Genomic DNA, 14,843 nt, shown 5'->3' with positions numbered 1-14,843 from the left:
GGGAGAAATGCCAAAAATATTTCATGGACACAAGAAAAGGAAAGAATCAACAATTGGTGACCTGGTGGGTTTGAAGGCCACCCAGTGGACCAAAGATTAGACAATAAAGCAGTCTAGTTGGAGACGAGAAGGGCTTGGATTAAGTATTGGAAAGCTGCTCCCAATTGTTCTCAGGATTTTATCGTTATTTTATTGTCGTTGCCTCCTGCCTCTAATCTGCTGTCCTGAACAAAACCAGGAGAGATGTGGGAGATGAGGATGTGGGTCTGCTGTCTCTGGCCCTGGGAGATGAAACTCCGAACCTGGACAGGCAGTCAGTTAGCACTGATGGCAACTGGTATCTCTGCTGCTGAACCCTGAGGTACAGTGATGGTGAGCAGAGGCAGAGAGCCATGCCTGCATCTCCTTTGGGAGTTGTGACCTGGAGCCCATGAGGGAGGGAGGGTCAGTGAGTGAGCATGAAGCAGAGATGGATATTTAGGAATGTCTGCCTCAATGGCCCTCCTAAGAAAACCATGATGCTGGCCAGACTAAAGCAGAAGCTGAGGTGGAAAGAGTGCTTGTGAACAGCTGCCGTCTTGGACGACTGGTCTTCTTCTTGCTGGGCCATGTCCACCACCTGCCACATCTCACCCACTGAGGACGCCACAAAGTGCTCTTCGAACTGTTCTTGATTCTGGTCTGGAACAGGGGAAAAGGATGAGGACTGAGCCCTGACCCTGGCCTGAACCAGAAAGGAGAAGTTAGAATAGGAAAAACACATTGAAGCCTAGGGCTGCAGTCCCAATTGCCCATATCCTTGGCCTTCACCAGAGAGGGGATGCTCTTTCTAGAGGTTTTTTCTGGTCTGTGTTCAATCACAGCCCCAACTCAAACACACACACACACACACACACACACACACACCCCATTCCTAAGGTTAGCTGCCTCCTCTAGGGTTTCAACACTGGGGGAGTCAGGGGCCACCTTGAAGCATGACAAAAGCCAGCCAAATGCACCATGCTTACACACACAGAAGTTGCATGCAAGCTCAGCTGGCCCATGGTGAGCCCTGACACTATTATTTCACATAACTGTCAGTGGCTGGAGTTACCCCCCATAAACCAGACCTATGTCAGGTGTCACCCTAGCCTCATCAGTGACCTGGGGCCTGGCCTCACACAGACCTCACCCTGAGCCTCCAGACTCTGCCGTCTTTTTTTCTACCTACCTGAAGAGGGTGTTTTCTCTGTATGGCTCCTGTCTTTTTTTCCACCTACCTGCAGAGGGCGTTTTCTCTATCTGGCTCCCATCTTTGGGGCCTGGGCTCCCGTTCAGAGGCTTCACCTGCAGCAGCAGCAAGATAGGAACCAGGAACACTGCCCCGCAGAGCTGGGGGGCCAGGGGAGGCATGGACCAGCCCACCCACTGCCTTTGGCCGCCCCCTGCTCCCAGTGCGCAGCAGGATCCGTGCACCTCCTGCCCCATTCCTGTCCTGGCCCTTAACCCTTTCCAGGGGCATTTTCTCCCCTTCCCTTCCATAGGACCTCTGACTTCACATGTTCTGTGACGTCACAGCCATGGGCCTGACCTTCATTCCGGCTCACTAGAGCATTCCATGGTGAGGCACGAGAATGGAGCACAGCCAGCAGGGATGGCAGAGGCTTCCAAGATGACCACAGTGGGTCATCCTGTATCTAGCAACAGAAATGACTTAAGAGCTTGCAATGTACATTCATATCCATTACACCAGTAGATCCACGTAGCAACCAGGACTGCAAAATCATAGTGTTCTCATATCTATTACATTCATGAGGAAACTGAGGCTCACAGAAAAAATGACTCTCTCACTCAAAATCACTCAAATATTAAGGGGCAGAAAAGGACTCTTGATTAACTTTTACTTTTAAATATGATATCTTCCCACTATTCTATGTGGCCTTTCTGTAACAAGAGTGGTTTGCATAGGATGAGGCCTAGAACAGATGTGCCAGCCAGGATTCTCAAGTCGTGGGCATGAACATGCTACTCTACATGAAGCGCGGGTCTGCCAGAAAATAAAGATAGGGAGGAGCATCGGGCAAGGATGGGTAAAAGCACATGCTGTGTGTGTGCATAAAAGACACAGGGACAGAGACAGGCATAGACAGGCAGAGACAGACAGAGACATAGAAAAAGAGAGAAAGAAAGAGACCGAGACAGGCAGAAGCTGAGGGGGTAGAGACAGAGAGAGAGATAGAGATGCAGAGACAGAGAGACAGATGAAGGGAGAGTGAACAGAGAGAGAGAGAGACAAAGAGCAGGGTGTCTTGCAGCTGGTAGAGCCCGCTCACACCCTCTCTTCACTCTCCTCTGGTTTTCCCACTTTTCTAGCCTTCGCCCTCTTGTACCACCAGGTTGAAACACCCTCTTCTTTCATTTTACACCTTTCTGTACTCTTAGACAGAAAGAAAAGGTTGTTAGAGGCTCATCTCCAACCTCATTGCTTGGCGGAAGGAGTTAGAGTCTGCAGAGAAGCCGCAGTGCAGCAGGGAGTCTAGGATCCCAAATAACAGATCTGGGAGAATCCTGCCTCAGTACTTGGATGCGCCTCCTGCCCGTGAGCCTGGGGAGCACAGATCCGTTGGCAGTAACCGGCTGTGGGTAATCACCCCGAACTGCTTCTTGGGCAGAGATGGTTGGAGGGTTGTGAGTTAGGGAGAGAGAATGAAGGCCTTTTTTCCAAAACCAGCAACAGAGACATAGGCCATTAGACGCAGGATGGCTGCTAAGACAGGTAAGAGAAGACTTTAGTCGCTCCTGAACTCTCATAACCAGTTCACACCACTCCTGCTCATCCATGCATACCAGACCTGAATGAAATACCACATGCAGGTCCAAGGACACTGCGGAGACAGGCACCCTTTCTGCAAGAGGTAACTGCAGACAGAAACACACAAAGAGATGCTTTCCCACAGAGGTTACTTGTGTTAGCAGACATGCCCACATGGATGCTGTCTCACATACAGCAGACACCATCTCTTACACACTTCCTGATGGTCCAAGCCAGATGACAAGGGACTAGGGAGTGGTACAGCAGGTCGCTTGAAGGTGAGTAAGGAAAGATTCAAGTAGGCAGGTGACCCTGCTCACCCCTACCTTGAACCCATTGACGTGAGATCCAAAGAATGATGCTTGAATGGAAAAAACCATCACTAATCTCCTCCCTCCTGGCTATTTTGGGGGAGGAGCCTCTTGGTTTCCTGGCAAAAAGAGAAGCCATCTCCAGCTCTGTGGGAATGAATGGGGAGGGCGGCTAGGGTGAGAATTGCCTCCCGGGCAGGCTTGAGTGGAAATAACTGAGTTGTTTCCATTACTTCCATTTCCTTACCACCACCACCGGCCTGACCCCTGCAGTGCTAAAAGGGATAAATTCTTGCAGAAAACAGGGAATCCCTTAAATATTTTTTTCTTATTACAAAAGTATAAAATATAGAAAAATACAAAACCCCAAAAAGGCTAATAATTCCACCATCCAGTGATAATCACTTTTTTTTTTTTTTTTTTTTTTTGAGATGGAGTCTCACTCTTGTTGCCCAGACTGGAGTGCAATGGCATGATCCCAGCTCACCTACAACCTCCGCCTCCTGGGTTCAAGTGATTCTCCTGTCTCAGCCTCCCGAGTAGCTGGGATTACAGGCATGAGCCACCACACCCAGCTAATTTTGTATTTTTAATAGAGAAAGGGTTTCTTTCTGTTGTTCAGGCAGGTCTCAAACTCCCGACCTCAGGTGATCTGCCCTCCTCGGCCTCCCAAAGTGCTGGGATTACAGGTGTAAGCCACTGCACCTGGCCACAATTAGTTTTAAGGTATGGTATTTGAATCCTTTTCTTTCTTTCAATTTTTTTTTTTTTTGAGACAGAGTCTCTCATACTGTTGCCCGGGCTGGAGTGCAATGGCGTGATTTTGGCTCACTGCAACCTCCACCTCCCGGGTTCAAGTGATTCTCCTGCCTCAGCCTTCTGAGTAGCTGGGATTGCATGTGCCTGCCACCAGGCCTAGCTAATTTTTTTTGTAGAGACGGGGTTTCTCTATGTTGGCCAGGCTGGTCTCGAACTCCTGACCTCGTGATGCACCCGCCTCGGCCTCCCAAAGTGCTGGGATTACAGGCATGAGCCACCGTGTCCAGCCCTAAATCCTTTTCCTAGATGGCTGTGGCCACTTGGGGTGGGAGTGTAATTCTTAAAAATGGAAATCTAGGTATTATGTTTCCTCCTCCTCTTTATTATGTTAGAATAAGAGGTCAGGCTGCTTTGGTGTGAAGGGTTCTGGGACTTGATGGTGTAGTTTGGTGCCCCCAACCCAGTTCTCCCGGGTGCCTGGAGACATTACTAACCATTCATCAGTGGCAGGGAAGCTGCTCTCTGAAGGGGAGAGTTTGCAGGCGTCCTCACTTGGAGAAAGCTGAGAGAGGCATGAAAAGAAAGGAGAGAAAAGGAAACATAGAATGGTGATGTCGAATATCACAAGAGGAAGAAACAGTAGGGAGAGAAGGCAAGGAGAGAACAGGAGAGACTTCAAATCTCTGGTCTACCAGCTGGAACTGTGGGGGACACCATGGTCCTCACCCAGGTTACTTGTCCATGCCCTTCCCACTGGGGAGGACAAGGTCAGCAGAGAAGGGCAAGTGAGAGGGCGAAGGCCCAGGGATGGCGGGTGGGGGGGGCCTGAGCATTGGGCCTCCCCTTTCTCTTCCCCAGACCCCTGAACAATGCCCTTGGCGGCAAGTCCCTGCACACCTGCTCTGTGCAGCTCAGACTGGGCCAGCCTCCTCCCCTGCTGGCCCCCCATGTCCCAACCCCCCCGCCCCAGGACCAGCTTTATGGGTTGTAGTTTCCTTGGCAGGTGCTCCTTTCCTGACCTGCCTCGCTTATCAAGGCATCTACAACCCCCACCTCACCCTTATCGCTCCCTCCATCTCCTTAGACTGGAAGTCACTCCACAAGGGTGTCACCCCCAGCGAGGCGGAAAAATGTCCCACAAGTTGAGCCCTCCCCACTCCCAGTGAGAACATAATTCCACCATATCTTTTTTTTTTTTTTAACTTTTCCTTTTGGCTTTTAATAAGAAAAAGATCCAAATTTTCCCCCTTTTGAAACATCAATGAATACTAGCTCCTCTTAGTTTCCTTATTTATTTTCCTTTCAATTCTTGTCCTTCTCTAAAGGTTATTTTGTCCATCCCTCAATCTTGGGAGCAGATCTCTCTTTCTTACAACAAAAGAAGGGGGCAGTCCCCACTCCTCAAGACCCGCAGAGGGAGGGTCCCAGCGTATCCTCATGCTGGTCTCTCACATCTTTACAGCCAAAAGATTCCCAAGAAGCAACAAGGTCTGGAGAGTGGTTTGGAGCTGAGATCCCAAGTTCATGGCCAGTTACAGTCTCGCCACTAGCCATGGGACTTGGGGCCAGCACACTCAAGAATTCTCACAGACAGAATTCTTCCTTGTTCTCATTTACTTGATAGGTCTATTGAGTGAATGCAATTCAATAATATTGATGTACCTCTTTGAAAACAATGAGAACAGAATTGAACAATGAGAACACTTGGACACAGGAAGGGGAACATCACACACCAGGGCCTGTCGTGGGGTTGGGGGAGCGGGGAGGGATAGCATTAGGAGATATACCTAATGTGAATGACAGTTAACGGGTGCAACACACCAACATGGCACATGTATACATATGTAACAAACCTGCACGTTGTGCACATGTACCCTAGAACTTCTTAAAGTATAATAATAAAAAAAAGAGAACATAAATACAAGCTATCATATATAGTAGTCACCTTTTATCCTCAGGGGATACATTCCAGGACACCCTAGTGGATGCCAGGAACCTTAGATAGCACCAAACCCTGTATATACTATCTTTTTTCCTACACGTACATGCATACATACATACATGTCATGATGAAGTTTAATTTATAAATTAGGCACAGTGAAGAGTTTAGGCCGGGCATAGTGGCTCACGCCTGTAATCCCAGCACTTCAGGAGGCCGAGGCAAGCAGATCACCTGAGGTCAGGAGTTCGAGACTAGCCTGGCCAACATGGTGAAACCCTGTCTTTACTAAAAATACAAAAATTAGCTGAGCGTGGTGGTGGGCACCTGTAATCCCAGCTACTAGGGAGGCTGCGGCAGGAGAATAGCTTGAACCTGGAAGGTGGAGATTGCAGTGAGCCAAGATCACACCATTGCTCTCCAGCCTGGGTGACAAAAGTGAAACTCTGTCTCAAAAAAAAAAAAAAAAAAAAAAAAAAGAGTTTAACAACAATAAAATGAACATTATAATAATATAAAGTTATGTGAATGTTCTCTTTCTCTCTCTCTCTCAAAATATGTTATAGTACTGTACTCACCTATTTTCCAACTGTGGCTGACCTTAGGTAACTGAACCGCCAGAGAGTGAAACTGTGGATAAGGGAAACTACTTAATATATAAAATATAATATGAAATATATAAAATAATGCAACATTACTCATTCCTCCTGGTGTTTCATTCCTGGAAAGAGTCCCAAACATGGAATCACAGTTTATTTGTCGTCTACCTTTGCTCAGTTTCTGCTGTTCAACCTCCATAGTAACTCGGGGTCCCTGGGGGCTCCTCTGACTTGCCTCCCCAGGTACAAGAGAGCTTGCTCGATGACACTCTAGGAAGCTGGCCGGCCATGGTCATGAGGACTTCTCACAGAGAGGGGTTGGCCTGGGAAGTGGGGGCCAGAAACCCTCTTTTGAGATGTGGGGTTGAGGACAGAGATGACCACAAGACACATAAATGGGAAGTTCTGAGAAGCAGCCCAGGGGTCTCTTGAGCCCTCTTGTGGAAGGAGGATCAGCAGTGATTGGGTACTTGTGACACGTGCTTTACAGATGCTCCGGTGAGACAGCATAGCTGTTACCCCAGTTTCACAGGTTAGGAACTGAGGCTCAGAAAGCTCACCTAACTGTAAGGGATAAGAGTCACGATTTGAACCAGGCTCTGCCTGACTCTTGAGCTGGAGGTCTTTACTTCCTCCTCTCCCTCATCCAACTAACTGTGCACCTTGTTTGTGGACCCACCTTCCATCCCTTTTCTTTTTCCGAATTCCTCTGCCCCACCCCTCAGCTTCTCGGGTCTCAGCCATCCCAGCCCACAGTTAGGAACCTTCCTTCCCCTCCTCCTTTTCTTCTCCAGGGTGGTTCTGTGGCCGTGGGGCTCAGCTCTGCAAAGAGCTCCTCCCCCTCCAGGAAAAGCACTTCTCCCCAGGCAGGGCGGTCAGTCCCCTCAGCGCACCTGCATGCACACACACCACCTCACAACCACACACTGCATGCAGACACACCACCTCACTACCACACACTGCATGCACACACATACACCACAGCCACACACTGTGCATACACGCACACCTCACAACCCACATACTGCATGCACACACACACACACCCACAAGCTGCATGCTGCATACACAAGTCATACAGGAGATAAACTCAGAGTCCCAGCCCCAAACAGACCCCATCTCTTGCTCAGTTGCTGTCATCCTAGATCTGTTTCTTTCGCCACATTTCTATAATCCACCAGTACCTGCAAGGAGAACACATGGGGGGTTTTCTACCTAAGGCAGAAGGGCCTGGGAGCCAACTCCAGAAACTTCTACCCTCCTTTCTGGTCAGAGAACAAGACTGGGACCAGCACCTGGACAAGCTTCATATGCTGCAGCAGAAGAGGTAGGCTTCCTAGAACGATCCGTGGCCCTACCGCCGTGATCCTCAGACCCTCTGACCCACCTGGGCCTTTCCGAATAACAGCACCCTAGAATTCTGTGCCAGTCACTCAGACATACCCTTTCCTTCCAGCCCACCTAATTACAGAATCCCAGCTGGCCCCTTTTAGTGGTGGTGGAGGATGTGGCTTTAGGCCACACAGGAAAATCTTTAGGGTAGACCTAAGGACAGAGGCAGAATGACAGCCAAGGGGGAGTGAAAGGACCAAAAAGGACAAGAGGGAAGAAGCCAGGGTATGTGGGATGCGGAGGGAAGGCAGAAGCAGGCTGCTGGAGAAGGGATGCGCTCCTGTGGGTGGTGGAAGCACAATGAGGAAACGCCATTCATTTGAATGAAAGTATTGTGTGGGAAAGGGGAGGAGAGCTTTGTTTGGTATAACACTGGGTGCTGACCAGTGGAGGAGGGCAGCTCAGGTGACACTGGAGGGTTCTGAGTTCAGTCCATCTGCCTTTTATTGAGTCTACTGTGTGCAGAGGGGTGCTAGGTCCCAATGACACAAAGATTGAATGAGACTTGTGCCTGCTCCTGGAGAGCTCTCAGTTCGGGCAGGGCTAGCACACCTGCAGGTAAATCATTTCACGGCTTAGCCCTGAGGTCCAGTCCCAGGAAGAGCAGCTGGGGCAGGGGCGAATCCTGTGGGCTGCCTCTGCCTCCAAGTGTTTTGGGGCTTGCCTTCTGCCCAAGAGCTGCCTGAGGGGTGAGGTTGGTGAGCAGACATTAGCAGTCACAAAGGGCTCCCCTGTACTCCAGAAGATTCCTGTGCTTTGTTCAATGCCCTGCTGTCCTCGTCTTCAAATTCTTAATAATTTTGAACAAGGGGTCCTGCGTTTGCAGTTTACACTGGGCCTGGTCCCAAGTACTTTTGAGCCCTCATACTGGCAAGCCCTCTGCTTCCTCATCTCCCCACACAATACCTCCAGTGGAACCTTTCACCTTCCTGCTTTAGAGTGGGACCCCTGGGTCTCTGAGAAAGTGAGCTTCCAGCCCAAACTTGGACCCTCTGCAGAGGGGCAGTGGGGATAGAGGGCCAGGGAGGCAAGGACTTTATTTGTGCAGTGGCCTCAGGATGGGGGTGAATTTGCAATCTCAGCCCTGACCACTCTAGGCTGGTCAGGGACGCTGGGCTCCCTGGGACTGATTCCCTGGGTGAGACGGGGCAGGGAACTGACTCCTCACAAAGGCCCCTCCTAGGAGCACTGCCTTAACAGGTAAACCCAGGCCCCACCTTTAGATTAAAAGCTTCTTCTTTAAATGAAAACACTTTTGCTGGGCGTGGTGGCTCACACCTGTAATCCCAGCACTTTGGGAGGCCGAGGTGGGTGGATCACCTGAGGTCAGGAGTTCAAGAGCAGCCTGGCCAACGTGCTGAAACCCCATCTCTACCAAAAATTTAAAAAATTAGTCAGGCATGGTGGCGGGCGCCTGTAGTCCCAGCTACTCGGGAGGCTGAGGTAGGAGAATCGCTTGAACCCAGGAGGCGGAAGTTGCAGTGAGCCGAGATCGCACCACTGCACCCCAGTCTGGGTGATAGAGTGAGACTCCGTCTTAAAAATCAATAAATAAATAAAATAAAAACACTTTTTTGCCCTGGCTCCTGGGGCTATTGGAAGAGAGGGATTTGGAGGTGGGGACCTCAGAGGAGCCACTCATCGGCCTATCCTTTCTGTTCTTCCCCCGACTCCATGTGCTTGCCTTTGGTGCCAATACACATATGTCTAGTCGGAGAGGCTCCAGTTTTATCTCTTGCTGGGTTCAAATCTGGGTATGGTAGAAGCAAAGATTAACAGAGGTCCTGTAGAACGAATATCTCAACCTGTTTTGCCTTGAGACACCCAAATAAACAAGCTGTTTAGACCTTTGCATCTAAGGGTATAATGCAGAAGAAACAGATACCCCGTAACTCACCCCACAACTCTCCACCCCCTGCAGGGACCTGTATCTAAGTAACATGAGGATGCTGGGCGCAATGTAATCTCAGCACTTTGGGAGGCCGAGGCAGGAGGATTGCCTGAGCTCAGGAGATCGAGATCAGCCTGGCCAACATGGCAAAACCCCATCTCTACTAAAAATACAAAAAATTAGCTGGGCGTGGTGGTGCGTGCCTGTAATCCCAGGTACTCGGGAGACTGAGGCACGAGAATTGCTTGAACCTGGGAGGCGGAGGCTGCGGTGAGCTGAGATCTACCACTGCACTCCAGCCTGGGCAACAGAGCAAGACTCTGTCTCAAAAAAAAAAAACAAAACAATAGCCTGAGGGAGTAGTCAGAACTTTAGTGCCTCACAAATTTCACAAATTTCAAAGTGCCTAAGTAAGATCTAGCAGTCGGTCCATTCCTCCTCCCTCTCTGTTTTGGTCTCCCAAACTCCCCTTGGTTAAAGACAGTAGATTCAGCAGGCCCAGGAGCAGGGGGACTGCAGATGGAAGTGCCCTCTGTCCCGCTCTCCAACTATCCAGGATCTGAGACAGTTACTCAGGTTAGATGAATTCAGCCAAGCCTAGGGTCCTCTTCTTAGAAGACTCGCAGACCACTCTTTCCAGACTACAGGTTCTCTTCCTATTAACTCTTCCCCTCCAGCAGAGCTTCAAGGGCCATCCTCACAGGAGAATCACCTTGATGTGAATTGCAAGGAAGGCCCTGGGGCTGACCCTTGCCCAAGTCCACCCTCGGTCATTCAAGTCCAGTAGGCACTTCTTTCCAATTTGTCACCGCACACTGTGTGAGTCACGTTGGTCTTAAAGAATGTCTTAGATCCCCTTTGCTCTTGGCCTCATTCTGCTCTGACGGTCTCTTCCAAACTCACGTTCACCTTTCCCCAGGATTCTAGAATCTCCACTGCTTCGAGCAGCCAAGGAAAATGACCTGTCTGTTCTTAGGCAACTTCTACTGGACCGCACCTGTGACGTTCGACAAAGAGGTGGGATCTGGATTTAATGGGATGGAGGTGGGGGCAGAAGAACCTACTCCTCCTCCCCAAGACTTCGAGTTTGTGAAATAGGGCCTTGGAGGGTGTCTCTGGAGCCTGAGGCCCCTTTCTCAAGAGAATCTGAAAAGTGTCTAACATTTCTGTCTTACTCCAATCCAGGAGCCCTGGGGGAGACGGCGCTGCACATAGCAGCCCTCTATGACAACTTGGAGGCGGCCTTGGTGCTGATGGAGGCTGCCCCAGAGCTGGTCTTTGAGCCCACTACATGTGAGGCTTTTGCAGGTAAGGAGCCTACACGGTAATTCAAAGTGGAAACTGAGATGGAGGGTGAGCTGTTGTCTCTTAAAATTGGCCTCTGAAGGATGGGTTGGGGCGGGGTGATGGAGGGTCTGGAGGATGGGCTCCGTTGAGGTGGGAGAAATGCAAAGGTCCTGGTCTTGGCTTTTACCAGTCTGTGGCTTCCTTTAGCATTTCCTTTCAAACCTCCCATAGTCCCTGTAGGATCTATCTCAATTTCTTTCCCTCATAGCAACACGAGAATGATTATATTCATAGCAATCCCCTGCTGGCTCCCAATAAGTGAAGAGTAGGTCAGTGAGCAGGGCAGCCTGAGGGACGAATTGCTCTCAGTCCCAGGCCACCCTGCCAAGCCCAGGGCAGAAGTCTAGCAAAGATCTATCAGGAACCTCCTGAGAGAGATTGTGGGGGATGCTGTGTCCCTGAGAGAACCGGGGACAGAGGCAGACCCCGATGATGGCTGTCTCTGGGCCAGGTCAGACTGCACTGCACATCGCTGTTGTGAACCAGAACGTGAACCTGGTGCGTGCCCTGCTCACCCACAGGGCCAGTGTCTCTGCCAGAGCCACAGGCACTGCCTTCCGCCGTAGTCCCCGCAACCTCATCTACTTTGGTGAGAGCAGGGTTGGGCTTGGAGGATGGTTGACTGGAGAGGTGGCAAGGCAGAGGGAGGCCAGGGCAGGAGGGTCCTGCCTTCAGCTCCATCTGTCAGGCAGTTGAGAGGGGCAGCCCTTCTAGGGCTTAATTAAGCCAGAGGCCCATTCCCCTGATGGTTCCTTCCTCTGGTTCTGCTGGACGAGTGTCCCTCAGCCTAGAGCTGAGACGTGGGGGATGAGGAGGAGGCCATTATTTGGGGGAGACTGCCCACCTCATCCTGCCGTCCTGCGCTCTCCTGCCATGGATCTCTCTGTGTCCACAGGGGAGCACCCTTTGTCCTTTGCTGCCTGTGTGAACAGCGAGGAGATCGTGCGGCTGCTCATTGAGCATGGAGCTGACATCAGGGCCCAGGACTCCCTGGGTAAGAGCTGGGATGGGGAGGGGAGCTGGGATGCTGTGGAGAGTGAGGGACAGGGTAAGGAGTGGAGCTGGGACCTTTAGGAAGACCCGGAGTGGGGATGGGGACATCAGGGACTTTAGGCCAGTGGCCACATGATACCCTGCGTCCTCCCCAGGAAACACAGTGTTACACATCCTCATCCTCCAGCCCAACAAAACCTTTGCCTGCCAGATGTACAACCTGCTGCTGTCCTATGATGGACATGGGGACCACCTGCAGCCCCTGGACCTCATGCCCAATCACCAGGGTCTCACCCCCTTCAAGCTGGCTGGAGTGGAGGGTAACACTGTGGTGAGAGACGCTCCCCATCCCTGAGGTGTCTTTCTAATGACCCTCAACCTATCCCGCTGGCCCTGGGAGAAATAGAGGTGAAGGGCCCACCTTTCTCTAAAATCCCTTTTCCCCAAACTCCCCAAAGGGATGGTGATCCCTTGCTTCCTATTCCATCACTGAAATCTTCAGCTTCATGTTCCCTGACTCAAGAGGATTTGAGAACCTCACCTTAATGCATGTGCTATGGTAACCCAAAGCTCCAGCTTCCTTTGCCTATTTTCTTCTTTCTGCACTTTCTGGTGTTTTGGAGCAGGAAAGATGACAAAAAAGGGGAAGCTTGTAGATGCAGAGGTTTGCTGATTCCCACTGTCTGTCTGTCTCAAGGGGTGGGCAACTGGCTCCATCGAATGGAGTTGTTCTCCTCGACCACCTTCTCACACATTGGCCCCCTGACTCATCCTGGTGGTCTCTCAGGTGTTCCAGCACCTGATGCAGAAGCGGAGGCACATCCAGTGGACGTATGGACCCCTGACCTCCATTCTCTACGACCTCACGGAGATTGACTCCTGGGGAGAGGAGCTGTCCTTCCTAGAGCTTGTGGTCTCCTCTGATAAACGAGAGGTATGGATGCCAAGGAGGATCAGGGCTGTCATGTGAGGGAATTTAGTGTTTGTGCAGTCTGTCCACTTACTAAGATCCTGGGCCTGAGACACTTCCCAGCCTTATAATAGGTGGAGACGAGAATAGTCTCCTGGGACCTGGGGAAAAGTCCAGTGCACACTCCTCTCCTGAATCCCCTGTCTCTCTGCTTAGCTCCAGTCCCTTCTGTCTACCTTTCGCCTTCTAACATTTCAGATGAGAAACTCCAAATAAGAGCTGTTTCCTCATATTCATTCATTGGTTCAGCATTGATATGGTTTGCATTTGTGACCAAATGCAAAAATTTCATGTCAAATTGTAATCCACAGTGTTGGAGAAGGGGCCTGGTCGGAGGTGATTGGATCATGGGGGCAGACTTCCCTCTTGATGTTCTCGTGATAGTGAGTTTTCACAAGATCCGGTTATTTAAAAGTGTGTGGCACCTCCCCCTGCTCTGTCTTCCTCCTGCTCCAGCCATGTAGGATGTGCCTGCTTTCTCCTTGGCCTTTTGCCATGATTGTACATTTCCTCAGCCCTCTCCAGAACCTGTACAGCCTGCAGAACAATGAGCCAATTAAACCTTTTTATTTATAAATTACCCAGTGCCAGGTAGTTCTTTATAGTAATGCGAGAATGGACTAATACAAGCATATTGAACACCTGCTGTATGTCAGGCACTGCACAAGAAACAAACAGTACAGAAATAAATACAACACAGTTCCTGTTCATCAACTTCCTCAGTTCTCAGTCCCTGTCCTGAATAATTGCAACAGAGTATGACATATGCCATAATAGTTGTGTGTACCATGCATGCAGACAGCCACATTGAGGTAGAGTTAACTTGGCTTGAATAGACCAGAGAAGATGTCACAGAGGAAATGCTGGGGCTGGATCTTCAAGGAAGAATTGGGAGTCAACAGGAAGATGAGATGAAAAAAAGAGCTTTTTAGAGAGGGAGCAACATATAGACCATTCAACAATGCTGGGTTGAGTGATGTGAGGGAAAGGAAAATTTGTTGAAGACTGCAGTAGAGAGGAGAAAAGACTTCCAGGTTTCAGAACGCTCCATGAGAGTGCCAAGATATGGTTTCTGTTTTTTATCTGCCACATGACAATTTCCCGGGAACCCTTATAGAGCCAGAAAACATGAATGATTATTAATACTAACTAATAGGAGAAAAGTTGAGTGGCCAGTTTGTGAGATCTTCCTCAGAGAATATCCCTGGAAACAGATACACTTTGAGTAGATTTCTTAGGTATTAAAAGCACAGTCCCACTGTGTGGATTTCGCCACCACATATCCTTGGTCTTTGATTTAAGCTATTCTCAATATTCTCCAGCAGGTTTCATATGTGTCTTGGATCAGCTGCTTTTTTCCTCCATAAATCTTCCTTTCTAGCCCCCTTTCACATCCTTCACTACCTTCAGCTGCAGTTCAGAAGACCTAGACCCCCGACTTAGGACAATAATAGAGGCTTTCTGGCTGGGGATCCTTCAGCTTCCTGCCCTGCACTGCCAAGCATGTCTGGAAACTGCCCACTGTCTCTCTCCTCCCCTCCAGCTTCAATAGAAAAGATATTCGTGGTGTTAATGGCTAATCACTCTACTGTGCTTTGAATCTGCCTCTTTCTAATTTCTCAGATGCCTCCTCCCGTCCATCATCCCCTCTCCTGTGTATCTTTAACGTCTCACTGGCTGCTTATATCAGAGCACCATCCCACCCTGCCACATCCTACTGCCTGCAACCTCCATTGCTTCTTTCCAGCCCAATAATACTTCTAGAGCAAATCTGACCACTTCCTTGCTTGAACTCCCCAGTTGCTTTCTGTTATATTTAGAAAAAACAAAAAATGCAAACTTCCTACCTTG

General features: G+C 49.9%; 2 protein-coding genes across 3 annotated transcripts in view; one reads left to right on the top strand and one right to left on the bottom strand.

Annotated features, from left to right (window-relative positions):
* Positions 1-164: 164 nt before the first annotated feature.
* On the bottom strand, positions 165-2,489 carry LLCFC1 (LLLL and CFNLAS motif containing 1). Of its 2 annotated transcripts, none has more exons than XM_054493668.1 (2): positions 1,260-2,489; positions 165-681 (listed from the first exon to the last, which is right to left on the bottom strand). In XM_054493668.1, the coding sequence occupies exons 1-2, from the start codon at positions 1,519-1,521 to the stop codon at positions 446-448; spliced, it is 498 nt and encodes a 165-aa protein (XP_054349643.1). In that variant the 5' UTR covers positions 1,522-2,489; the 3' UTR covers positions 165-445. The 2 variants fall into 2 exon arrangements, with proteins under 2 accessions (XP_054349643.1, XP_054349644.1); XM_054493669.2 differs by having other exon boundaries at positions 165-724; positions 1,260-1,502.
* Positions 2,490-6,991: 4,502 nt separating this feature from the next.
* The window catches only part of TRPV5 (transient receptor potential cation channel subfamily V member 5), a 29,856-nt gene continuing 22,004 nt past the window's right edge, over positions 6,992-14,843 (top strand). The window contains exons 1-7 of the mRNA XM_054493667.1: positions 6,992-7,726; positions 10,602-10,699; positions 10,868-10,990; positions 11,481-11,618; positions 11,925-12,023; positions 12,178-12,353; positions 12,810-12,956. Of these exons, the coding sequence (XP_054349642.1) occupies positions 7,599-7,726; positions 10,602-10,699; positions 10,868-10,990; positions 11,481-11,618; positions 11,925-12,023; positions 12,178-12,353; positions 12,810-12,956 (909 nt within the window). The 5' untranslated portion in view covers positions 6,992-7,598. The remainder of the gene's footprint in view (positions 7,727-10,601; positions 10,700-10,867; positions 10,991-11,480; positions 11,619-11,924; positions 12,024-12,177; positions 12,354-12,809; positions 12,957-14,843) is intronic.

This window comes from Pongo pygmaeus, chromosome 6 (assembly GCF_028885625.2).
Source record: "Pongo pygmaeus isolate AG05252 chromosome 6, NHGRI_mPonPyg2-v2.0_pri, whole genome shotgun sequence".
NCBI classification, from domain to species: domain Eukaryota; kingdom Metazoa; phylum Chordata; class Mammalia; order Primates; family Hominidae; genus Pongo; species Pongo pygmaeus.
The sequence above is the reverse complement of the archived record's forward strand: the minus strand, read 5'-3'. Positions and strand labels throughout refer to the sequence as shown.

Bases quoted from the DNA above. Each gene is read 5' to 3' on its own strand.
- LLCFC1 (XM_054493668.1), bottom strand. From the start codon at position 1,521: ATGGAAGGGAAGGGGAGAAAATGCCCCTGGAAAGGGTTAAGGGCCAGG. The intron at 682-1,259 runs GTAGGTGGAAAA...CCCCTGTTCCAG, and splicing joins AGAGAAAACGCCCTCTGCAG to ACCAGAATCAAGAACAGTTC.